Raw genomic sequence first — 25,307 nt, 5'->3', positions numbered from 1 at the left:
CTCACCAGCAAGTGATCTACCTTTGTAATTATTCTTGAAACCCAGCCCCAATGTGTCCTTGGAGCTCTGTATCTCAGCTCTGCCCACCCCAAAGCCAGACTGAATCACTTGTAGTTGCCCAAACACGGTTTTCTCATGTCTCCTTGCCTTTGCCCAGGCTTGTTCCTATACCTGGGATGCCCTTCTCCTTTGACTCAGACATCACCTCTTCTGGGAAGTCTCTTCTGAGCCCCTGAGGCAGGGTAGAGTGTCCTTTCTGTAGGCATTTCTCATGTGGCACCTATTATATCAGGTGGTAGTATTTCTTTACACATCCTCCCTCTACACCATACACTACCCTATAAAGCCACTACTTAAGGTTTTATGTCTTTATTTCCCCAGTGCCTGGCAGATGGTAAATGCCAGGAAGCATTCTGACAACTCCAGACCCTTCTCTGAACCTTTGATGTTCCCTCCCTACGAAAGCTCTTCCTGAACATATAGTGCGAGAGGCTGGTAGAGTTTGTATTTCTCTTCTGTGCACATAAGGCCAACCCACCAGAGGTGGCTGCCAGGGCAGGGCTGGATTTTCTGAGCCTCTCACTAAACAGGGGAGGCTGCTGTGGGTGTAGCAGTTTGAAATGATGGCCCCCAGAGTCTTTGATATGCCTCCTATTCAGGGGTAGGATTTATGTATCCACCTCTTGAACCTGGGTTTCATGACTGGCTGATCAACTGAATGTGGCAAAACAGTTACTGGGTCACTTTCAGGTCTCGGGCTTTAAGAAACTGTTACCTTATGTCCTCTGCCTCTTGAGACTCTCATTCTGGAACCCAGCCACCATGCTAAGAGGGTGTCCAGCTTATATGAAGAGTCCACATAAAGGGATTCAGCCAAAATCTAGCATCTATTGCTAGACATAAGAGTGATAATGCAGCCCCTAGCTATCAAGTCACCCTCATACTTTCAGTTTTTCCAACTAAGGCCCCAGACATAGTAGAGCAGAGATAAATCATCCCCACAGTGTTCTGTTGGAATTCCAGATTCTCAAAGTCCAGAAGCATAATAAAATAGTTGTTTTTTTTTTTTCTTTGCCACTAGGTATCTATTCAACAATAGATAACTGGAACAAGGGGGCAGAAAAAGGAGCCTAGGACTTGGCACTAAAGACCATTGACATGTGCAGTCTCTCCATAGGGCTGCGTGTGGTCATGACATGATGGCTGCCTCCCCCGAGTGAGTGATCCAAAAGAGGAAGGCAGAAGCCACATTGTCTTTTATAACCTAGCTCAGAAGTAACACACCATCCTTTTCATAATATCCCCTTGATTACACAGATCAGCGCTATTTATTGTGGGAAAGCACTATACAATAGTGTGAATACCAGGAGGGGAGGTTCATTGGCAGTCATTTTGGAAACTGGCTACCACACATGTAGACACATGTGTTAATAGTTAGTTCTTCAATAACTCCATAAAGTAGATACTCCTAAAAGACTTGTCTTGAAAATAAGGAAACTGAGATACAGAAACATGAAGTAATTTGCCTAGATTCACAGGACAGTAAGTGGTAAAGCTGGGATTCAGGTTCAAGAGGTGAGAGATATAAAAGTGCTTACACTTGGGAAAGCAAACCAACAGATACATACAAGGGGGTGGGCTGGTGACTCTAAAAACTAGTGAGGAAAATGCAAATTGGGAAAGGATGGGACCTCAGAGTCCTTGGGAGTTGGAGATGGGATAATGGAACAGAAGGGTCTTACCCAAGGGACTGGACAGAACCAACCACGTGGGACGAGGAAGTACCAATGTGGAAGGAGGAAGGGATGAGTTCACAGGGAGAATGCTTATGGGCTTGGTTTGGAAACCACAACCCCATTGCTTCCAGCAAAGGAGCTCTCAATGTCAAGAATCTCCTTTGCTTCACCCACCCAGATTACTCTGTCTCATCCATTTGTTAGACAAAGCTTACTGAGCACTTATCATATAAGCCAGACACTAGGTTGGGCATGGGGGACATGGCAATGCCCAGGCAAGATGAAGCCCTTTTCTACCTGGAGCTTGGAGTCTAGCAGGGGAGACAGACAAGTTACTGGTGACTTCTACCAGAAAAGTGAGTTCAAGATGGGAAAGCAGAAGGATCTTAGGGTGCAGGGGAAGAGACCAGACCAATTAGAGATAGGCTTCTTACACTTAGCAAGGCTAGATTGGAATAAGGGTGGGAAGACTCTTCCAAGCAGAGGAAACAGACACAAAAGCTCAGAAGAAAGATCTAGACTACTGATGTGCTTTTCCCTGCTGAGAGGTTGACATGGGTGAGGTAGAAGGGAAAGAGCCCAGAGATCTCAGGGATCAGAGCAGTAAAGGAGGTGCTAAGGGAGCAAGAATGTGATTCTGGAAAGCAGCAGAGTGGTTTCTGCATGGGGATGCCCTCCTCCCAAGTCAAACCCTAGGCACAGGCAGGGGAGGCCTCCTAAGTGCCCTCTCTGCTTATCCTTCTGGTTCTCTGCCCTGTGGGGAAAGACTTGGCCCCAGTAGTGTGAATGTGCTCATCCTTCTGGGATGCAGAGGCTGCAGGGCAGGGCAGAGGTTGGGAAAAGCAGAATGAGGGGGCAGTGTCTGATCTGGACCTCCAGGTTTAAGTATTAACAGGAGACCCCATTTCATCCTGGAGAAGGTGCTCCCTGAGAGTAGTGAGCATGGTCAACTGTGTTCCCCACACTGCACCCTCCTTTATGGGCAAAGGTGGGGATGAGAGGAGCTTAATTCCATAAGTAAGAAGTAAGGAGAAGTGAAAGAATAAAGAGGCCTCTGATTTCCTTTTTTTTTTTCCCCCCAAGCCAAAGACAAAGGTGGGGCTGAGCTTCTACTTCTAGCTTCCTGCCGGAATGTAGAAATTCTACTCCAGGAGTCCAATTGATAGTGCCCCATCATCAGCCCCCTCTCCATCTTGCAGCCAAGACCTAGACAGGGCCAGCCACTCTCCTCTGAACCAATGATAAGTCCCTTCCCTGAGCTCCCTGCTTCTTTTCTTTCTTTTCCCAGCCTCTTCCTACAGCAGGATCGTTCTATCACTCTCCTATTTAAAACCCTCTAGTGGTTCTAAGAACCACTGGGTAAATCCCAAGCTCCTGTGTTCTGCAAGGTCCTGTACAGTGAATTCCATCAGACAGGTATTGTGTTTGCTTGTTCACCAGGGTCCCCCGGAACCTGGTGAAGAATTGGTGGAAGGATAAATTAATGCCTAGTCTGGCTACTGTCAACCTTCTGGCTGCGTCTACCCATATGCTGTACACTCTTCATGTGCTCCACAGTCACGTGTTCATTCAACACCCAGAGGATTTCTGGTGTACCCAGATATGTGAGAACACTAGACATTCAGAGGAAAATCAGGTTTCACATGCTCTTCTCTGAAGAAACTTATGGAGCCATCGTGTTTCTCACCAAGAAATTGGAGAACATCAAGATGAATCTCGAAAATTTGTTGAGTGAAAGAAGCTAACTGCAAGTAGTAGACACTGTGCAACTTCATCAATAAGACAGTCAAGAGCAGGCAAAAGTGAGCTATGGGTCTTAGAAATCAGAATAGTTGCCTCTGGGGAATACAAGGTGCAAGGTAGCTTTCTGAGTTGTATAAATGTCCTGGGCCTTTATCTGCATTAATTAATATCTACATTTCTTGAAATGCTTTGAGCTGTACAGTTAAATCTGTGAATGTTACTGAATATAAGTTATACCTCAATAGCATACTATCAGTAATGTTCATATAAATATAACAATAACAACAACAAAAAAAGCCCTCGGTATTGATTAAATAGCCCATTAGATATAACCAAAGAGAGAATTATTAAAATGGAAGACAGAACTGAAGAGTTACCTGGATTGCATTATAAAGACACAAAGAATGGAAAACATGGAAAAGAGTTTAAAAGACATGCAGGACAGAATGAAAAGGTCTAGCATACTTCTAATTAGAGTTCCCAAAGGAGAGAACACAAAGAATGGAGGAAAAAGAATATTTGAAGAGATATTGGCTAGGAATTTTCCCAAACTGATGAAAGATGCAAATTCATAGATACAGGAAATACAACATACTGAGCGGAATAAGTAGAAAGGAATCCATACCTAGATACTCTATAATAGAATTACAAAATGCCAATGGTATCCTAAAAGCAGGGAGAAAAGACAGATTACCTACAAAGGAATGACAATTAGACTAAACAGACTTATTTACAATATACATTATGCCTATTATATGCCTAAAATGTCCCAGGTACTAAGAACACAAGATAAACAAGACAGACTCAACCCCTACACTGTGGAGCCCACAGTAAATCACTGACGACAGATGTGGAGGGAGCAATTACAGTGAGATGAGCTGGACTGACTGGAGTGCAAGAGAATTGACAAGAAAACCATACAGGTAGAACTGTGAACTATTAAGATTTTCTCATCATTGCTGGAAGATCCCACATGTTTACCAAGATGAGGTGGGCTTTTTTCTCCAAAGGACTCTGGGAATAGCAGCTGCTATGCTAACACATTCTTCCTTGGGATAGAAGGAGAGAGAGGAGATGTCCAAGACTGGTGGCCTAGGTGTCCCTAGGAGCCCTGAGGGAAAGAGAGAGGGTATGCTCTTCCTCGAAGCCTTCATCAAGGTCCTGGACTGTGTTCCTGAAGCCACAGGCCAAGTAGCAGCATACAGGGCCCTGGGGTGAGCAAAGGCTACACTGGGGAGGGTGGGGCATTATGCCAGAATAAGGCCAGGAAGTGCCAGTGCTAGGGAGGGGTGCCTTGATGCATCAAGTGCTGCCTTTGATCACCAAGACCAGGTCGCCAATCTGGGATGAGGCTGAGGAGCCACTCAGAAGCTCTGTCCCCACCCCCAACACACATACACAAGACCTCCCAGATGTTCCACCCTGGGAAGCTCCCCAAAAGGTCCTCTAAATTCAGAGCTGAGAAAAAAAACAATGGCTTCAATCTTGGATTCTGTCTGGGCTGGGGGCTGACTTTCTGCACCACTATTAACACCTCTCTGCCCTGACTCCATTCCAAAGCACCCAGGAAGACAGGCCTTCCTCTCTTAGAGTGTTAGGAAACTCTCCTTACTAGGGACCAGGGCCTATGTTATGTTTGGACTTATCTTCCCAGTGTCTGGGTAGGATAGCTTCATCAAGTGCTTATTCACTTAAGGGGTGGGGTTCTGGTTGAGAAGGGTGAAGGATTTGGCAAGAGGGGCTGGGGTTGGGGGGACAGGACACAGAGGAGAAAGTCTGGGAAGGGGTGAAAAGTTTTTTGGAGAAAGCTGGAAAGAAGCTGAAAAGGTGGAGAAGGAGGGCGTGTACAGGACAGGGGAAGGGAGGTTGCTCAGGGTCTAGCCTGGCGAGGGGAGGGACCCACCAACCGCCCTCGCTCTGGCAATCCTCACCTTGTCCTACTAGGGAACTGGGGGCGCAGAGGCTGGCCAGCCAGGGCCAGTTGCCAGGTCCCCGCCCTCTGCAGCCTCAGGTCCCGCCCTTCTTGGGATTTAGTCCTGGCTGCCTGGGCGGCCCGTAGCTGCTGCTTCCGCTTTCACCAGGTGAGGGTCCTGGGAAGGAGGGGGAGCCTGGGGCTGGAGTTGGCAGAGCTGGCAAAGCAGCTTGCTGTCGGTGTCCTGGGTGGTCCGCCCGCGTGTTTGGAGCCTGCCTGCCTTCCTTCTCCTCTCCTGCCAGTCCTTCTCCCCTGTCTTTCCCCTCTTCTCCCCCGTCTTTCCCTTCTGTGGCCACGTTTCCTCTTGTCCCCCCTCTTGTGCTTTCTTCTCACCTTGCAATAGGTCTCCGTTTCCAAGAGTCGAGGGCTTTATACTCCCCCGGCCCTGCTCATGCCCAATTCCTAGCCATTCTCCGGGTTCACATCTGGGCCCAGCCTGGGCCCTCTGCTCCCTTCCGGCTTAACTAAGTATGTGTGTGTGTGTGTGTGTGTGTGTGTGTGTGTGTCCAATAGTGTGTAAGGAAGAGTTTGTGCTGGCAACCAGCACCCACAGCACCTAGAGCTTTATTTTGTGAAGGTTGGTGGAGTTAGCTTGAAGCTAAGTTAAACTGAGTGACTCAGGTGTGCAGGCGGGTCTCCTCCATACATGGAGCTGAGCTCAGGTGGTTGTGGAAAGGACTCTGTACCTGGGAGCCTAGATTCCTCTGTAGGCAGTACCTGAGCTTAGATCACAAACACCTGATTTCAAATATTGTTGTCTTACGTGTAGAAGAGGCAATGACCTGAATGTCTCTGTGCTGAGGTGGGCAGTATGTCTGTAGAACTCAGGTATCTGTGGACACTGTACCTTGATGTCTTGTATATTGTGTGTTTATGTGGACCTTCTCAGATGTGTGGGGTGGTGTTATCTTGGAGGTAGTGAACTGCCCTGTCTCAAGTATATGTATGTGAGAGGGTATGCGGCAGTAAGCCTGGGTGTTTTATGGCAGCATACTAGAACATCTCAGATGTGAGAGGACATGTATCTGGGTGTCTTTGGCATCTTTTGTAACATATCTATAGGTCTCAGAGTGAGTGTGTGTGTGTGTGTGTGTGTGTGCGCGCGCGCATGCATGTGTGCACGCACATGTGTATGTAACAGTCTATCTGGGTGTGGGAGGCAGTGTACCTTCGTGTGTGTGCATGCATGTGTATGTGTACCTGCATGTCTGAGATATGGTATGGTTAGCCCATCTGGGCATCTCTAATGTGTATGTGGTAGGTCAAAATATCTCGTGTGTATGAAGTGTCTCAGATGTATGAGTGAATGTGTGCAGTGTTTGCAGTGCAGACCTCAGGGCTGAAAGGGCAACATGAGTGAGCAGGGCAACATGCCTGAAGCCTTCAATGCTAAAATCTCAAGCATGAGGAAGGTAGGTTTCTCAGTGGTGAGGAGGGTAGAGGACCTCAGTCTTGAGTATTGGGAGCATTCTTCCTGGGGTTTGTGCGTGTGAGTGGCAGGATACCTGACGGACTCTAATTCATCTCTCCTTCTGTACCTGAGTATTTCTGATGGGTTGAGGGTGGAGCTGGCAACTACTTCTCTGGTGTCTGAGGGTCTCAGGAGCCTACCCTGGACCATGTGTCTGGAGGAGAGTGTGCCATCCTTAGAAGTTCCTTCTCCAGACATGCTCCCAGAGGCAGGCTCCCTGTGGCTGCTGAGGTTACTCCGGGACATCCAGCTGGCCCAGTTTTACCGACCCATCCTTGAGGAGCTGAATGTTACTCGACCAGAGCACTTCGAGTTTGTAAGACCTGAAGACCTGGACAGCATTGGCATGGGCCGGCCTGGTGAGGGACCCTTGCCCTGAATGAGGCCCTGGTCTCTTCTTCCCCAATCTGTTAGTTGCAAGCCCTCTTTGTCTCCTCCCCCGTCAGCCCTCTTCTTGCCTGTAAATCCTTTGCATCATGTTCCCCCCACACCCCTCCCCCATATAACTCCAGCCCTCTAATTCTGCCCTTTTCCAGCCCAGCGCAGACTAGCTGAGGCTCTGAAGAGGCATCGTTCAGGGCACAAGCCTAAGAACTGGGTCTACAAGGTGCGTGTTTTGGGGTGGGGATGAGAGGCTTAAAGGCGAGCTTAGGCTCGGAAATGGGGAGGGCTGAGTGGCAGGGAGGGGCATGGACGGTTCCACATACTGGATTTCCCACCCCTGTTTCAGATCCTTGGGGGTTTTGCCCCTGAGCAGACCACCCCATCCTCAGACAGTCCTCAGTCCCTCCCTGAGCCAGAGGGGGGACTGAAGTGTCTGATCCCAGATGGTGCTGTGTGCAGAGGGGAGCTGCTGGGCTCCGGCTGCTTTGGTGTGGTGCACCGAGGGCTGTGGACACTGCCTAGTGGCCAGAGTGTGAGTACCCAGGGAACCTACTTCATTCTGGTTACCTGAGCCAGCTGCTGCCTCTGTGTTCTGTTGCCCTCTCTGCTCTGGTCCTGGCATAGCTGTTCCCTAGGGTGCCTGATGGTGCCTCCCCGGCCCCCAGGTCTCAGTGGCTGTCAAGTCTCTCCGGGTGGCTCCCGAAGGTGCTGTGGGCACAGAGCTGGGGGACTTTCTGCGAGAGGTGTCCGTCATGATGAACTTGGAGCACCCACACTTGCTGCGCCTGCATGGGCTCGTACTGGGCCAGCCTCTGCAGATGGTGAGCATACCCAGACACTGGCTCCTGGGACAGTCCCGGGGCTGAAGTGCGACAGGATGGGAGGCCAGAGTTCCATGAGGCCAGACTACTCTTCACGAGCCGCTGTTCCCTCCGCAGGTGATGGAGCTGGCGCCGCTGGGCTCTCTGCACGCGCGCTTGACCGCACCGGCCCCTACACCCCCACTGCCTGTGGCTCTGCTCTGCCTCTTCCTGCGGCAGTTGGCAGGGGCCATGGTGTACCTGGGGGCCCGGGGGCTGGTGCACCGGGACCTTGCTACGCGCAACCTGCTGCTGGCTTCACCGCGCATGATCAAAGTGGCCGACTTCGGGTTGGTGCGGCCACTGCGCGGTGCCCGGGGCCGCTACGTCATGGGCGGGCCGCGCCCCATCCCCTACGCCTGGTGAGGGGCGGAAGCGTGAGGGTTGGTCTCCGAGCCCCGCGGGCTAGGGGGTGCAGCTCTGGAGGGTGGTAGGAGCCAACAGCGGTATGGAGGGAACTGGTCCTTTGAGGGAGGCTGGGCCCAGAGGAGTCAGCAGGTCTGGAAGGGCTTGGAAAAGAGGATGATGAGAGGAGCACAGGGGCCATGCTCAGTGACAGGTGTGAGTTCTGAGGGGCAGACGTCCAGCCTCCTTTGTCTCCACTTCTGCAGGTGTGCTCCAGAGAGCCTGCGCCAGGGGGCTTTCTCTTCTGCGTCGGACGTGTGGATGTTTGGGGTGACACTATGGGAGATGTTCTCTGGGGGCGAGGAGCCCTGGTCCGGAGTTCCGCCGTACCTCATCCTGCAGCGGCTGGAGAAGGACCAGGCCCGGCTGCCTAGGCCTCCCCTCTGCTCAAGGGCCCTCTACGCCCTCGCCTTGCGTTGCTGGGCCCCCCACCCTGCTGACAGGCCTAGCTTCTCCTACCTGGAGGAGTTGCTCCAAGAGGTGGGAACCGTTTCCTCTCCAAATACACTCAGTCTCTCTTCTCTTTGCTCTTTCTCCCAGGGTTCCATGCACTAGACTAACACATTCTGACTCCTGGGCTGGGGTATGGAATCATGTTCTGAACAAAACAGATTCATTCCCTTTGTGCAGGGTGCTGAGAACCCTGGGGAGGCACCTTGGGGCTACATAGATGCAGGCTAAAGGGTTGGGGGCTGGGGCTGGGAGAGAGAAGGGGGAGCACAGGAGGTTGCAGTGGGTATTTGACAGAGGAAAGGTTCAGCATGGAAGGAGGGAGTACAAGCAACTAAGGCAGCAGAGGTGTTCAGAGCTGCCCCACAGAGGGATTTGTAAGGCATGATAATCAGAGCTAACATATAAAGCACTTGATCTGTGTAAGATACTGTACTAAGTGTCTTACATGTATCCTTATGCGTGTTCACTCATTAAATCCCCACAACCCAGTGAGGTCATTGTTTTCTTGATTTTACAGATGGGGCAGTTAAGGTATTGACAGTTTAAGTGACTTGCCTAAAGTCACACTGAGAGGTCAGTCTAACTTTAGAGCTATTCCCTTAATCACTATATTCTACTATTAAAAGAGTTTAGTTTTTACTGAGGGCACCTGGGAGCCATGGAAGAGTTTTGATTAGGGAAGTTACAAGCCTACTTTACGTATCATATCACTCTGGCTTGGTACAGGAATGAATTAGAGCAGGGGTCCCCCAACCCCTGGGCTGCGGACCAGTACCTGTCAGCGGCTGGTTAGGAACTGGTGAGCGTGAGCAAGTGAAACTTCATCTGTATTTGCAGCCACTCCCCAGCGCTAGCATCACCACCTCAGCTCCTCCTCAGATCATCAGGCATTAGATTCTTATAAGAGCACCAGTCCCTGGTGCCAAAAGGTTGGGGACTGCTGGATTAGAGGGATGATACTAAAGATAGGAGGATCAGATAGGTGACAATGGGCGTAAAGCAGAAGTAAGATGAAGAGGTCTGGATAAGGGTCAAAACAATGGGGCTGGAGAGAATAGGAAAATTTCTAGAGGTGCTTGGGAGGCAGACATGATGGGCTTGAGTGTAGAATAAAAGCAGCATACAGGTGATGTTCCCCTTGATCTCTCTAGGTAGAGACAGGCCTCACTTTGTTGCTCTTTGACCTCTGGGCTGTATCCAGCTTGAAATGGAATCTAGCTCTGTCTCCCCCACTGGACTATACTTGAGGGACAGGGACAGTTCCATTTCAGGCCCAGGACAGCAGACACACCTAGCGTGGGTTTGACTGATTGGTGTATAAACAGAGAGGAATCTCCTTTCTTCCCCGCTCCCATGATACTCTTCTGACTCAGGCCACAAACCCAGCCATACTTTCCTCCTGTCTCTATAGGCCTGGCCTTCCGAGGGGCGTTGTGTGAGGGATGTGACAGAGCCAGGTGCCCTGAGGATGGAGCCTGGTGATCCCATCACTATCATCGAGGGCAGGTGAGGGCCTCATGTCTCCTATATATCCCCAGGAAGACTACCTCCCAACCTGCCTGATCCTGGTCCCTTTCCTGCTTCTCCCCAGCTCCTTGAACCCTGATCATCTACTTCATTTCCTCCTCTCCCCACTGAGCCCTGAGACCTCCTGAGGCCACTACAGTCTTGGCCTCCCTGATGGAGCCACCATAGCCCGTAGAACCCTTTTGTGTTAGGGAGAAACAGGCTTTCCTTCCTCCAGACAGATGTAGCTCCATGGCACACAACTTGTGACCTGAATGCAGCAGGAGCCCTGCCCCCACTTGCTCTCATCCCCTTCACCAGTGCCTCTTCCCACAACCCCAGCTCTACAACCTGGAAGGGCCAGAATGGTCGCACATTCAAGGTGGGCAGCTTCCCAGCCTCCGCAGTGACACTGGCAGACATGAGGGGTTCACCAGCCAACCGTCCAGTCCACAGAGGCTCCCCTACCCGGGGAGAGCAACACTGCTACAGAAGCATAGATAGGTGAGGACCTGAAAGGGGGGATAGAGCTGGGCTGGGGGAACCAACCAAGTTCAGCAACTACTCTGGAAGGGAAGCTTGGGGAGGGGCCAGAGTGAAACTGGATGGGAGGCCGGACTTGCCTTCCAGATGGAGCTTCCATTCTGGGTCTCATTCAGTCCTGGAGCCCCAGATATTCCTTGAGCAAGGACATTGATATGTGGGGTGGGGCTCGGGTAGAGAATGAACTGGATCACTCGCTAACAGGGACAGAGCAAAGGCAAAGCTTCAAGAGCTACCTCCAGCACGGGGTCAGAGAAGGAATGTGCCCCTGCAGAGAATAAAAGGTGGGTGTGTTTGGGGGCAGAGCCCCCAAGGTCTCTGAGATCAAAAACAGCCCTCCAATTGTGCCCCTTCCTCTAAATCCGTGCCTTTGCATATATGATTTTTCCACATACAATTTCCTTCCCTTACATCATTCTGCCTGTTGACAATCCAGCTGTACTTCCCCACTGCAGCTACTGAACTCTTAGTTCTTTTGGTCTTCAGCTGCCTAGGCCTGTGTGTCTGCTCTGCACATCTCTCTTATTGTTGTACTTAACGACAGCACAGATAGAGAATGGGAAGCAGGCAGGATCCAGCATCTGAGCTTCCTCTCAAGTTGTTTCTTTCTCAACTGTGCAGGCATTTCCAAGAGTCTGGAATCTGTTCTGTCTCTGGGCCCCTGCCCCACAGGGGGTGGTTCAAGCCCCCCTGAACTTCGACATGCCAGAGCTGTACCCCAGGGACCTCCAGGCCTGCGACCCTGCCCACCCTCTGCTTCCAACTCTTCTCAGCCCAGCCATCCTCCAAGGGAGCAGCATCCCTGGCCCAAAAGAGAACCCCAGCATAATCACCCCATGGGTGCACCTGGAGCCAGCAAAGCCACCATCCACTCTGGAGGCCTCTTGCCTGACTCCGAGTTACAGAGGAGAGTTATGGAGGTGAGGTTTCCTTGAGTGGCCTATTGTCCAGAAGGGGCTACGGGTTGGGGTAGGAGCCTAAGAGAGACTTTGTCCCCTGCAGGTGGAGCTAAGCGTGCATGGAGTCACCCACCAAGAGTGCCAGGTGGCACTAAGAGCCACTGGGGGAGATGTGGTTTCTGCCATCCAGCACCTCAAGGTAAAACCAGACCCTTCTCTTAGGTTCCCACATCTCCCGTCCCTCCCCTCTGATAGTCAGTTACTCTCTCTCCTGCTTCCACAGGTAGACCAGCTCTTCCACTTGAGTAGCCGGTCCAGAGCTGACTGCCGGCGCATCTTGGAACATTACCAGTGGGACCTCTCAGCAGCCAGTCGCTATGTCTTGGCCCGACCCTGAGCTCTGCTCCCTTGGGCATGAACACCAGCGTGCACCAAGGGCCTGACCATGTGGGACTAAACAGAACTAAAACAAGGTCCTGACAGGGCAGACTTTCCCACCTGAAGAAAGCCTGCTATAGGCAAGTACAGGAGGAGCCCAAGGTCAAGCACTAATGAGTATCTCCTCCTACCCTGCCCCTTGGCCTCTGAGGGCTTGAGCTCCCTTGGCTGGATGATAGAAGGATCTAGTCCATTCTGCCCACATTTCCAACCAAGAGGACTTGAAGGAACAGAGCTGCTACACATCATATCCATAGGAAGCTTTGCTCTTACAGAGAATGATCTAGTGGCCATACTGGACCATGGGAACAGCCATCCTGAACTGCTGTTAGTTACCACACTGGTCTCTGTGGGGAGAGCCATCTTGGATGATGGAAGCAGCCACACTGGCTTGGGGCACATGGCCCAAATGACCTTGGCTTGGGCTGGGGCCATCATGGGTGATGAACGTTACTTTCTTAGATGCAAGAACACTTGATCCTGGCAGCATGGATTATGAGACGGGCCAGCCCCTGCCCAGCCCCTGCCCAGCCCCTGCCCAGCCCCTGCCAAGCCCAGCTGTCATATTTCCCTTTGTTTCTTCTCACAACAACTCTTTCTACTACACACATCTTCTCCCATTACATATATCTTCTAATATCCAAAAAGTTACAAAGTTTATATGAATATAACATACAAAGATGCAGCCTTCCTTGTAGGGACAGAGAAGGAAGGGAGGGGTGGTTAAGTAAGGCACAGGAAGCTGCAGCAAGCACCAGCTATGGGCAGGGCCCAAGGGGGGAGAGGAAACTGGCACTGGGACCTAGGCCCTAGAAGGAATAGGAATCCCTTCCAAGTGCCATGGTCTGAGGCTGAAGTAATTGGCTGAAGCTGATGCGGGGAAGGGTTGCTGTATCTGCCATCTTTGGGGCTGCTCACTCTTACCCACCCCAGCTCAGTTGTAAAGCCCCGGAGCCCTGGATTCCAAAGGCCTCATTCAGAGCAGAGACCCTGGGGGAGGTGGGAGGAAGTGAGTAGGGAAAGTTTGAAAGCCAATATGCCTTTGTGCTAAGGGATTGTCGGAGGCAGTAGTGGGAGGTAGCGGGGAAGGGTTCTCATACATACCCTTCTGTGGGGGCCACAGGTGAAGGAAGCCAGGGGAGTATAGTAGGGATGGGGCATCATGGCCCCCAGCCTCCCAGGCACCCCTGTCTGTCCCCTGCAGTGTACATGGGGGAAAGGGGTTGCCTCTGAGGAGGGGCCAGGCCAAGGCAGGTGACTATCTTGAATTCTGGTTGAGGTGATGATCTCCTCACCCTGAGGCAGCCTCTAACTGGTGATGGCAGAGGGACCAGCGCCGCCTCGCTTCTCGAAGAACATGTAGTCCTGAGGGGAGGGCACTGTCAACAGGAGATCTGACTGGGCCGACCTGGCTCAGCTATCACAACCCAGGTCTGGACTGCAACCTCCCATAAAGTCTATCTCTAACCCTCTCCAATGAGGAGGCCAGGAAGTGCACAAGCCTCCAGTAGGAACAAAGGAGGGGCAGCCAACTCACAATGAGAAATGTGGCTCCCAGCAGTACGGCCTTCATCTTCATGTCCAGATCCATTGGGAATTGCAAGCCAAAGTCATCTGAATCTGTGAGGGCTTCTCGGAGCAGCCCCCCCCACTGCTTGCTGATGCGGCCCACACTGCGGGACTCATCAGGAGTCTTCACCTGTCAGGGAGGAGAGAGAAAGAAAGGACCCAACTAGGGTGGGTACAACTGCTCTTACCTGTCTCCAGTCTCTCTCACAGTCACCATGTATGAACTATGTAGGCTTTACATTTAGCGAATCCTCCCAATAGCCTTGAGTTTCTATGTGACTGACATCTGGGGAAACTGAGTCACCTTATGTAACACTGTGAGTATATAGCAAAAATCAGGATTCACACTCTTGCTGTTGCTCTTGAAAGGCCATACGTGACAACTGAACATCAGTGGTTGGAGAAATAGACACAATATAGTCCAATCTCTTTAGTGTATGGCTGGTTGCTAGGTTTGTTTTGGTTACCAAAGTCTCTGTTACCCACATTTGGTGCAGTTTGTGCTTTAAATGAAACTTAGCCAAGAGGACAAGGGAGGCTGCTAAAATCTTGGCTGCACCCTACCAGCCAACCATGCTCCTAGAAGGCTGTCTGCACAAAGGGGTCCCTTTCCTCTGCAAAAGAGGAAGGGCCTTGTACAGACCTGCATGTGAACCTCAACTAGAGGTGATCCAAGCTGATATACTGGGGAAAGAGGGCAGCAGTAAGTAGCCTCTGAGGTCTCTCTAGGGCCTAGCCAATGTGGGTGGTAATACACAGTGACTCCTTGGTTCTTTCCCTATGCTCATTCTCCAATGACTAGAACTAGTGTGATTTCCTTCTGTGTCTTTCCCACCCCCATCCCTTACTGTCCTAGAGCTCTGGATACTTCCTACAAACCAGTCCAAAGCTAAACAAAACCTCTCTTGGTGAGCCCTATGGTCCCAAGTAAAGCTCCAAATATGGACCATTCATAATTATGTGAAAGGGAGACTGGCCCTATAAGAACCCCTAAGTCTACACATTCCCATTCAGAAGTCACCAAGTTATCTCTTTCTCACCCAGTTCCTATCACAAAACCTCCCCCCAACTACTAAAGTGACTCAATTTTTAAAAGTAACCTTAGACAGGATACCTTATCAGATGCCTTGAAAAGTCTATGGATTATACCTGTTGTCACTTCATTATCTGCACAGACAATTATCCTTTAATGAATTTAAGGGTCTGTAAAGTGCCTCTGTCTTTTAAAACAAAGGTGCTTCCTAAGCCTCACCCTTAAACTATCACCATTTAGGTTATCCAGGCTCCAGGTTAGTGACAGAAATGCATGATGAGAAAAATATCACCTGGATTCCAGGATGGAGGAGCCATTTAGACTTTTAGGTTGGCAGGGCAAGCCACAGGATGCTAACAAATTAGCGCTTGCTCCAGGGCCTGAGCTCACAAATGTGGCACAGCAAGCAGGCACATGGGTCCAGCCCATGGCAAATTCAATGATCATCCTTCACCCTAAATCTAGCCTGGCCTTAAATATTCCACCTGCCCCAACACAGGGCTGCAGGTAATAATTAGCACTGGTCCTCAAGTTAAAACCTTCTTTGTCATGCTTTTATAAGACCACAGATTCATCCTATTTGTGTATGGAGGAACATAGGAAATGTGGTAGGAGTCACAGTGGATTTGGATTGATGAACTCAGGGTCTTGACCCAAGTGTTGGCCATACTGCTTCATGGAAGCTGCCATCTTGATTTATGAAGTTGCCAGGAATTTCTCCTTATTCCTGATACCTCAAAGTTGGTGTCTGTGCCACAGCTACACGTCCAGCAAGGCCCCACCACTCGCAGGACTGTATGGCGATCTGCATCCTGGATGGAGAACTTGGGGAGGAAGGGATGCCAGGTCTGTAGCACATGGCCAATGGTGGTGCCAGGTGGAGCCTGTACTTCCATCTGGAGTGGGAGGCAGACAGGGTCACTGCTAGCCAGGGCACCCTTGCCCAAGCCCTCACTTCTTCAGCTCTGTCACCTGTCTCCCCTCACAAGACCCGGTCCCTTTTATCAAGACCACTTGTCACCTCACTCACTAGCCTCTAGTCCCACCTGTTCACTCCCACACATCATGCCCAGTGCTGCTCCATCATTGGTCCTCCCTATCTAGGCCTGCCCCACCTGCCCCTAAACTGAACCTTTCCCTGACCCATCCCTCCCTGCCTACCTCCTGGAGGCCACAAGGGCAGCAGCCACAGCCACAGTGGAGGGGGCGAAGCAGGCGCAGCACCTCTCGGTCCCTGGGGTCCACCAAGCGGACACGCAGCGGCCGGCGGGCACCACAGCAGAGACGAGCGCAGCAGCTGCTCTCCTCAGCGGCCTGACCCAGGGGCTGTCCTGTCCCTGAGCGCAGTTCATACCGATTACTTGTCTCCCAGCCTAGGAGCGCTGCCAAGGGGTGACACACTGAGGCTCAGACACCGGCCCTGCTCAAGAGCCCACTGTCTCTGACCCCGTCAGGAGGCCCAATCTACTCGTCCTTCCACTCACTTTCCACTCGCTCAGCCTTCTGGTGAATCAAGATCTGATCAATCTGGAAAGAGAGTAGAGACCGCACCCACCTCAGCTGGCTGGCCTGCACGCCCTGGTCTCCCCGTCACTCCTCCTTCCCCCGCTCCAACTTACCTGCACCAGGAATTCGAGGCCAGAAGGCACCACGGGCAGTGGCAGGAAGGGGGCAGCAGGCCCCGCGGCCCCGGAGCTGGGCGAGGGGAAGAGAGCGAAGCCGGCAGCAGGGGGCACGTGGGCAGGCACTGGCGCCTGTACGGGCCCAGGATGCTGCGCTGGCTCTGAGTACCCAACAGTCACAGGGTACGGAGGTGGGGGCGAAGGGGCGTAGCCTTTGGGAGGCAAGTATCCTGCGAGTTGACACGAGTAGATTAGAAAGGGACCCGCAGCCTCATCTCCTTACCTCTTAGCCCACGGAGGGCCGCGAGGCTGTGGGGAAAACATAGTGGGAAGAGACTGAGAAAGAAGGGGCAGGGGAGCAGGGCGGTGGCTGCCTGATAGGAAGAGAGGGGCCCCACCCAGCCAGTCCGAGCACATTCCTGGAAGATGCGTTCGACACCCAGTTCCCAAGTCTGTGTGAGTATAAGGGAGACCCTCGGACTTGCGCTTACCTACCTGCCATGGGGAAGGGGCGAGGGTTCGCGGAATGTCGGTGTCCGGGAAGCTTAGTTCAAAAGGTAGAGGCAAGCTCGGAGACAGCCAGACAGACACTGAGACAGACACAAAGACGGACAGGCAAACGCGGAGAGACAGCTGCGCCCGGCGCCGGCCCAGGGTCTCGTGGGCGGCGCCTCTGACTCGGGGAGAAACCGAAAGTGTCAGCGGGAGGGGCGGAATACCTGGGACCCCGGATTCCCTTCGGGGCCCCAGAACCGCCCCTCCCTTTGTTCTCCCATTCTCCGCGGAGTAGCTGTTGGCAGACGGCAGGGCAGACAGACCTGCGATCAGACCGACGGCCCGACCTCGAGTGAGGTCTCCTGATCCCTCTGTGCCCCCAGCTCACCTGAAGCCCTTAGAATAGTCGGGGCGCCCAGCACTCCGAGCCTCACAAGCTAGTGGAGGTGGGTCCAGGATGTGGCCCCGCCCCACAACTGTCCAAGTCCCGCCCCTCCCGGCCTGGGAGGCACGCTTGCGCAGAAAGGATGCTGGCTCCCCAGCCCCGCGGAGAACTGTGGACGCCTCCTCTTTCGCGTGGTGGGCGTCCCCGCCTCTTCCGTTCGGCTGCAGAAGGCCAGAGAGGAAGCTCGCTAGGGTAGGGCAGTCGGCTGAGACCTAGCGCAGCGACCCCCGCCAGGTCTGCGGGCTTAGCGTGCTCCTTGCCCCTTCGTAGGAAGCGAAGGCAGCTGGCGCGGCGCAAGACCCTAGGCTCCTCCTCCCAAGGGCGGTTCGGGCCTCGCTGACGCAGCGGAACACCCTTTACACTCCTTGGCCTCGAGGACAGGCCCCTTGCGCTTTTTCTGCCTCCTTGGGGCTACCTCGATCTCTGTTCTCTCTGATGCAGCAGTGATCCGGCACAGATACCTTAAGATGACAGTACTTCCTTCAGGCGCGCCCACGTTGTGACAAGATGCCAAATAGTGTCACTAGTGAGTGTGCCTGGGGTTATGTTCAGGGAGACTAGAGGAGGCAGGGCATTCAGCAGGAAAGACTTCCCCTAAAAGGAGTCCCTCCTTTTGGGTCCTGAGCAGAGGCGCCAGGTGTGAGGATGTTCTGTGCTTTGGGGACCTATAGGCTGAGAAGCAAGAGATGAGTTTAGAGAGGGAGGCCAGCGCACGTGCACAGAAGGCCTGTGGGAGCTGGGATTTGGCCCCAAGGGCAGCATGGAACCCACTGAAAGATTTTAAGACCAAGGGAGAAGGTCAAATTTGTGTTTTAGAAAAACCATTAAAACTGCAACGTAGAGAGCAATAGTGGAAGCACCCAGCATAGGCTGTGTTGGCAGTAGTCTGGGGGAGTGCAGACAGACAGAAATAACAACTTTTGGAGATATTTAGACAATATAAAACTTGTCTGAGGAATGAGATGTGGCAGTGAGGAGTCCAGGGTGACTCCAGGTGCTTGTTCCATGATAAGGCCAATAGAGGTGAAACCTATCAAGATGAGCATGGAGAGAAGCTTGGTTTGGGGAGCTCCTTTGGCCCTATGTCCATGTTCCTCTGGGCTGCTCAGCTGCTTCCACAGCTTCAGTCATCATCTGCTGTAGACGACATACCTGACCTCTCCTCTGGTATCCCTAAGTACCTCAGATTCTACATGGCTTAAACCATGGACCAGCTTCCACTAAAACACATAAACATACAGAAACTCAGTTATTCAACAGAAATTTACTGAGCACCTACTGTATGTCAGCATTTAAGGTAATAGGAATATATACCAGTTAAATTGACAAAAATTCCTGATATCCTGGGGTTTACATTCTAGTGGAGAAAAGACAGATTATGTAAATAAAATACATCAGAAGCCAGATGGTGACAAGTACTACGAAGGATAAGGGTAAAGAGTGGTGGGCAGGGGTTGTAATTTTGGAGTGGACTAGGAAAGCACCAAGAAGCTGATAGGTGAGCAAAGATCTAAAGGAGGTCAAGGATTGAGCCATACAGACTTCTAGGTGAAAAGTGTTTCAAGCAAAGCAAATAAAGGCAAGGGCTGCAAGGCAGAAGTATGCCTTACTTGTTCAATGAGCAAAAAGGAGGCTGGTGTGGCTAGAATGGAATGAGCAAGGGGAATGTAACAGAGGTAAAAGGAGGCCATATCACATATGACCTTGTAGACCATTGGATTATATTCTGAGATGGAAAATGTTGAAGGGTTTGGGCAGAGAAGAGACAAAACTTACATACTGAAACAGTAGTCTTCAACTTTGGCCACAAGTTAGAATCATTTAGGGAGTGTATATATATATTTTTAATTATGATTACATTTTTCAAGCACTTACTATACCAGTCACTGTGCAAAGCGGTTTACATACTTCCCCCCACCCCGGCTTTATTGAAATATAGACAATTACATTGTACAATAATTTTTTTCAATTATAGTTGGCATATGATAATATACCAGTTTCAGTTATACAGTGTAGTGATCAGAGATCCACATAACTGGCAAAGCAATCACCCCACTAAATCTAGTACACCTCTTTCCCCCTCTTACATATTTATTACATTATCAAACATCTTCCCCATGCTACACTCTACATTTCCATGTCTATTCTGCAACTATCCATTTGTACCTCTTAATTCGTTTGCCTTTATTCCATCCTCCACCCGCCATCTAGTAGCCCTCAAAATATACTCTGTATCTATGAATTTATTACTGCTTTTGTTGTTTATTTTGTTCTTTAGGTTCCACATGTATGTGAAATCATGCGATATATGTCTTTCTCTATCCAACCCATTTCATTCAGCACAATACCCTCTAGGTCCATCAAGGCAATAACTTTTTCCATCCCCTTCCTTTTAGTCTGTGTGACTTTTAATCTGAAGTGAGTTTCTTGTAGGCAGCATATGTAAGGGTCTTGTTTTCTTATCCATTTAGCCACTCTGTCTTTTATTTGGAGCATTTAATTCTTTTCCATTTGAGGTACTTGTTGATAGGAATGTAGTTATTACCATTCTTCATTCCTGCTTTTAATACATGTTTTTTTTCTTCTTAAAGAAGTCCCTCCAATATTTCCTGTAATACTGGGTTGGTATTGATAAATTCCTTTAGCTTATTTTTGTCTGAGAAACTCTTTTATCTGTCCTTCGACTCTAAATGATAGCTTTGCTGGATAAAGTATTATTGGTTGTAGATCCTAGGTTTTCATCATGTCAAATATTTTGTGCCAATCCCTTCCGTCCTGCATAGTTTCTTTTGAGAAATCAGCTACCAGTCTTATGGGTGCTCCCTTGTAGGTAACTGCTTTTCCCTTGCCGCTTTTAAGATTCTTTATAACCAGTGTTTTAAACTCTACATTTGTTAGATTGCTTGACTCCATTATTCCTGGATCTCTGTTCTGTTCTCTCCTATGGTTTCTGGTTCTTTGTCTTCTCATTTTGTCTGCCTTTCTGTGTGTTTCTATGTATTAAGCAAAGCTCCTAAGTCTCCTGATCTTCTTAGTGAGACTTTGTGTAGTAGGTGTCCAGTGGTACAGTCCTGAAAGGGGTTCAGCTGTAGGTCAAGTTTAACCCCAACCTGCATCCCTCCGGGGCAACCTGTTAAGATTCAGCAAGCAATCCCCAGATGCTGTGCTTATAGTTGCCTCAAGAAACCACACCAGAAACCAAGGCCAGCTGCCACCAGTGTGAGTCCTGGTTCTGTTAAGCAAGGTGCACCGGACTCGCCAAGGATACATCTGAATGTGGCTTGGGTGGGGTGTGTGTTGGGGGAGGTGGAGTTTCAGGGACTCCCCTGGGCAGAGTGTCAGCTGGGGTGCTTTGAAAAATACCTCTGCATGGGCCCCACCTCATATCAACTAAATTAGAATATCTGGTGTGAGGTGCAGACAGAAGAACTTTTTGAGAATTCCCCAGCAGATTTTAATGTGCATCTAAGGCTGAGGACTACTGTATCAGGACATCTGTCTCTCTGTCTCTGTCTCTCCCCCCACTTTATCCACAGTGGGCTGTAGGTATGCAATGACAAAGAAGGAAGTTCTTACAAAAAGCCAGATAAGATTTGGTGTTTCTCATCAGGAGCCAGAATAGTAGCAATGGAGGTGGTAAGAAATGGTCAGATTCCAATTACGTATTTGAGCCAACAGTACTTGATAATGGCTCAGATATAGGTTGTCAGGAGAAGTCTGTTAACTCAGGCTTGGACCAGGAGATCGTTCACAGTGTGGGCTCTACCCTTACTGTTTGGTCTTTTCCTGCTGCCCACTCCATCCTAAGATCCAGGCACTCCTATTCTCCCTCTTGCCTTGTTACCAGTATGATCTTGTCCCTTTTATCTGGTGAGCTATGCATGCTGAAAACCTAGCTGGTAGATGGAAGTCTTACCAGTCCCCAAAGGCCAAACAAGCCTGCCTGAACATCTACTTGTAACAATGAACACATTGTATCAAATTATGTTTTAAAGGGTCTGTCTCCACTGCTGAAACAGTTTATTGGCATATACCAGAAGGAAAGAACTTAGCTCTGGGAATTAGACAGAAGTTTGAATCACAGCTTACCTAGCTCCTAGTTATACGATACAGAACAAGTTACTGCACCTCTTAGCTTCACCTTCCACGAACTTACAGGACTGTTGAAAAGACTGGATGCAAAGTGCAGTAGTAATTGGGACAGATTATCAAGCAAGCATTATTTATTTTAGTTCCCTAAGAGCCTGGCCCATCGGTAGGACCAAAGCTAATGTACTGGAGATCACATTACATGAACGGTGGCCATTCCAGATGCCAAGGTCTTCTCTACCTGGAGGTTTCCTACTCCTAGATATTGTCTGAGATGGAGAATGGAAATGCATCAAGTGCACTGGACTGGGAGGGTAGGAGCCCGAGGATCCAGTGCTGGCTCTGCCACTGGCATTCTGGGCTGCTCTGGAAGTCCTCTCTGAGGCCTTATTTTACTCATCTTTAAAATGAAGAAATACTGTGATTCTCTCATTTGAATTCTCAAATCGTGCCTCCTCCCTGTATATAAATCTTTAGTGACTCCCCATTGTCCTCAGAAGACAGTCCAATCCCTTAGCACAAGACCCTCCACATATTTATTTACATCTTTCACTACTGACCTCATGATCTTCAAGCCAGGCATCAGAAATTATTTCAGGTCTCAATTGTACTGGGCTCTTTCTGCTTCAGGGCTACCTTGAAAGCTCTTACATTGGTCTGGAACACACCCCTTTCTCTCTTCATCACCTAATTCCTTCAGGTCTCCACTGAACACTCTGCTATACTGCAGCTGCTATAGGAGTCTGGAGCTCAGTAGGGTTGAGGATGAAAGATAGAAATACTGAATTTAAAAGTATGCAGATCGTAATTAAAGATATGGGGCTAAATGACATTACCTAAAAATCCTCTCATTTAGAGAAATGGTTTGTACTTTTTTGAATGCACATCTTCAGAAAAATCAAGTATGCACCTCCAGTGTACTATACAGTTATGCACTTTAAAAACATACACAAAAATAGAAATGAAAAAGGATAGAATTTAAAAATGTATACATAAGAGTTCTAATTAAAATTTGGAAACTTGATTTAAACTGCATAGAGGAGAAGCTGGCAAAGCATCCACAGAAATAGGGAAAACCAGGCAAGTGGTGTCATAAAAGCAACATGATGTGTTTCAAGGACAATGTGGCTAACTGTGTCAACTGCTGCAGAGAGGCTGAGGAAGATGAGATTGAAAATGATCCATTGGATCTGGCAACCAGGAGGTTATAGTGATTCACAGGATCCTTCCAAAGGCATTTATGGGGAAGAGATGGGAAGGAAGATTGACCAGAGAAGGCTGCAGAGTAAACTTGAGTCCAGACCTTTTTCTTGAGCTCAGATAAACTCCCTGAGCTCCCCAACTACCTGCTTGGTGCCTCCACTTGGATGCCTCCCAGACATTGTGGAAGCAACATATACAAAACTGACTTTCTGATCCACCTTCCCCTAATCTGCCCCTCTTTCAGTTTTTCTCATCTGAATAACAGCATCACCATCCAATCAGGTATGTAAGCCAGAAATCTCCCTCTCATTCACCCCTTATGTCCAATCTATCAGTAAGTCCTATCAGCACTATCTTTCAAAATATATTAATTGGACTTTCACCACCCCTTCCATCCTAAAGCAAGCTACCATCATCACCTCACACATGGACCTCTTTAGTGGCCTCCTGACTGGTCTCTTTGTTGCCATCCTTGCCTTCCTCTGATTGGTTCTTTAGATCTTTTAAACATATAAATCAGATTCTAGCACTCTCACTTTAAAAACCTTTCAATGACTTATTGTTGCACTACAAATAAATTCCAAGTGCCTATCTGTGAGGCCTGCACTGACCATCCGAGACTGCCTAATCATCCACTACCTATCAGCCACACTGGTTTTGCTTTCTCTAACTCACCCAATTTTCTCCTGCTTCAAGGATTTTGAACTGCTCTTTGGCCTGGTTTGCAAGCTGTTCTTTCTGCCTAGAATATACTTCCTTCCCATTTTGTGCACGGTTAATTTCAGCTTCAAATGAACCTTCTCTGCAATGTCTTTCCATCTAAAGGGGCAAACCTTCCACTGCCCCAGTTCTGCTGACTCCCTGTTCTTTTAAGCACTGCACAACTCACAATGGTATATTTGTGTTTAGTTATTGAAGGTCCACTTCTACTACTAGATGGAAAACTCCATGAGGGAAAGGATGACATCTATCTTCTTCACAGTTGAATTTCCTTGTAATGTCTGACACATGATCAATATTTGATGAGCACTGGCTTACTAAATAGTGCCCCTTAAATATCTTCCAGTTCTCTACATGCCATGGGTGCTATCCAGCATGCCTTGCCACCTTTTCTGCTTAATTTAGAAACTGAAGACTCATTTAGCCCCATACTCCTCCATTCCCTACCTTTGTCTCTTTGTTCACTGTGTTTCTTTCACACAACAGTTTTTTTAAGATCTTCTCAAGCACGGTGAAGCATTTTCTAACCCCTAATACATGATTTGAACCCCAAAGTACTGTATAACTACAGTAGTCCCCCTGTATCCAAGAATACGTTCCAAGACCCCAGTACATGCCTGAAATGACAGATAACACTGAACTCTATAAATTGTTTTTTCTATACACACATATACTTGCTGAAGTCTTCATACAGGCTCAATGCTTTCTGACATGACAGGTTGCTATCGGAACATGTTTTCTGTTCATGTCTTCCACCCACAAATGCCTTTTCCATCTTAACTAAGAACTTACCATGCACTGTAGCTTTAATTTTTGCAGTCTAAAGTAAAACAGCAAAACAAGCATAAACTCTTCCTTCATAATTTCATGGATAGAGGATTAAAAGATTCATTCTCAATGTAGATCTCTGCAACCTCGGCAAACATGTTTTTTTCCTTTATTAAGTCAAGAACTTTCACCTTTTTCACTTATAGGAGGCACTTTATAGCTTTTCTTTGACATATCCAAATTGTCAGCATCACTACTCTTGCACTTTGGGACCATTATTAAATAAAATCAGTGTTACTTGAACACAAGCACTGCCAAACCACGACAGTCAATCTGATAACTGAGATGGTTATTAAGTGACAAATAGGCTGGTAATGCTAGACAAAGGGATGATTCACATTCTGGTAGGACAGAGTGGGACAGCGAGATTTCATCAAACTACTCAGAACAGCGCGCCATTTAAAACTTATGAATTGTTTATCTCTGGAATTTTCTATTTAGTATTTCTGGACCACAGTTAATTGTAGGTAACTGAAACTGCACAAAATGAAATCACACATAGTAAACCCCCAAATAAGGGAGGACTCCTCTAATGGCACGCCTGTCCTGCCTTGCCTTAACCCTGACTTCTAGAATGAGTGCTCAATAAATTTGTGGAATGACAGGGCTGAAAACTACTACCCTACAGCAATCTTCAAATTCTGGTGAGCATGAGAATCACAAGATGAGCTTATTAGAACACAGATGCCCAGGCCCCAAAGAGGGCTTCAGTAAGAATCTGAATTATTTCAAGTATTCTTTATAACTTTGATGCCCACCAGTTTAAGAACTTTATGACAAGTTAACTACAAGTGAACAGACTTCCCAGACCCAAAGCTTGCTGATTCAATCTGATTAAAGGGAGGAAGTTCAGAGGTTGACAATCCCTACCTTTCCTCCTCCAAGAAGTTATG

The 25,307-nt window shown here is 49.2% G+C and overlaps 2 protein-coding genes across 8 annotated transcripts; one reads left to right on the top strand and one right to left on the bottom strand.

The window, feature by feature from the left end:
- Positions 1–5,498: 5,498 nt before the first annotated feature.
- On the top strand, positions 5,499–13,753 carry TNK1 (tyrosine kinase non receptor 1). 5 transcript variants are annotated; one of them, XM_036222025.1, is made up of 12 exons: positions 5,499–5,560; positions 7,117–7,281; positions 7,459–7,529; positions 7,653–7,838; positions 7,972–8,127; positions 8,245–8,528; positions 8,778–9,051; positions 10,436–10,530; positions 10,852–11,034; positions 11,278–11,357; positions 11,695–11,993; positions 12,076–13,753. In XM_036222025.1, exons 2-12 carry the CDS (start codon positions 7,119–7,121, stop codon positions 12,367–12,369), a joined length of 2,085 nt encoding a protein of 694 aa, XP_036077918.1. In that variant the 5' UTR covers positions 5,499–5,560; positions 7,117–7,118; the 3' UTR covers positions 12,370–13,753. The 5 variants fall into 5 exon arrangements, with proteins under 5 accessions (XP_036077918.1, XP_036077919.1, XP_036077917.1 ...); XM_036222026.1 differs by lacking the exon at positions 5,499–5,560 and having other exon boundaries at positions 5,567–7,281; positions 12,076–12,171; positions 12,256–12,375; XM_016142129.2 differs by lacking the exon at positions 5,499–5,560 and having other exon boundaries at positions 7,071–7,281; positions 10,873–11,034; positions 12,076–12,171; positions 12,256–12,375.
- PLSCR3 (phospholipid scramblase 3) lies at positions 13,050–17,756 on the bottom strand. Of its 3 annotated transcripts, none has more exons than XM_016142132.2 (8): positions 17,518–17,756; positions 17,130–17,311; positions 16,632–16,864; positions 16,497–16,539; positions 16,174–16,394; positions 15,747–15,908; positions 13,948–14,109; positions 13,050–13,775 (listed from the first exon to the last, which is right to left on the bottom strand). In XM_016142132.2, exons 2-8 carry the CDS (start codon positions 17,134–17,136, stop codon positions 13,719–13,721), a joined length of 885 nt encoding a protein of 294 aa, XP_015997618.2. In that variant the 5' UTR covers positions 17,137–17,311; positions 17,518–17,756; the 3' UTR covers positions 13,050–13,718. The 3 variants fall into 3 exon arrangements, with proteins under 3 accessions (XP_015997618.2, XP_015997619.2, XP_015997617.2); XM_016142133.2 differs by having other exon boundaries at positions 17,130–17,307; XM_016142131.2 differs by having other exon boundaries at positions 17,130–17,756.
- Positions 17,757–25,307: the final 7,551 nt, after the last annotated feature.

Source organism: Rousettus aegyptiacus, unplaced genomic scaffold (assembly GCF_014176215.1).
Source record: "Rousettus aegyptiacus isolate mRouAeg1 unplaced genomic scaffold, mRouAeg1.p scaffold_m13_p_6, whole genome shotgun sequence".
NCBI classification, from domain to species: domain Eukaryota; kingdom Metazoa; phylum Chordata; class Mammalia; order Chiroptera; family Pteropodidae; genus Rousettus; species Rousettus aegyptiacus.
This window is presented reverse-complemented; position numbering and strand designations above follow the sequence as displayed.

Coding starts and splice junctions, on each gene's coding strand:
- TNK1 (XM_036222023.1), top strand. CDS start 7,071: ATGTGTCTGGAGGAGAGTGTGCCATCCTTAGAAGTTCCTTCTCCAGAC. Junction 7,530..7,652: donor CTAAGAACTGGGTCTACAAG/GTGCGTGTTTTG, acceptor CCCCTGTTTCAG/ATCCTTGGGGGTTTTGCCCC. Junction 10,531..10,851: donor ATCACTATCATCGAGGGCAG/GTGAGGGCCTCA, acceptor CCCCTTCACCAG/TGCCTCTTCCCACAACCCCA.
- PLSCR3 (XM_016142131.2), bottom strand. Junction 15,909..16,173: donor GCCCTTGTGGCCTCCAGGAG/GTAGGCAGGGAG, acceptor CTCCCACTCCAG/ATGGAAGTACAGGCTCCACC. Junction 13,776..13,947: donor TGGGAGCCACATTTCTCATT/GTGAGTTGGCTG, acceptor CCCTCCCCTCAG/GACTACATGTTCTTCGAGAA.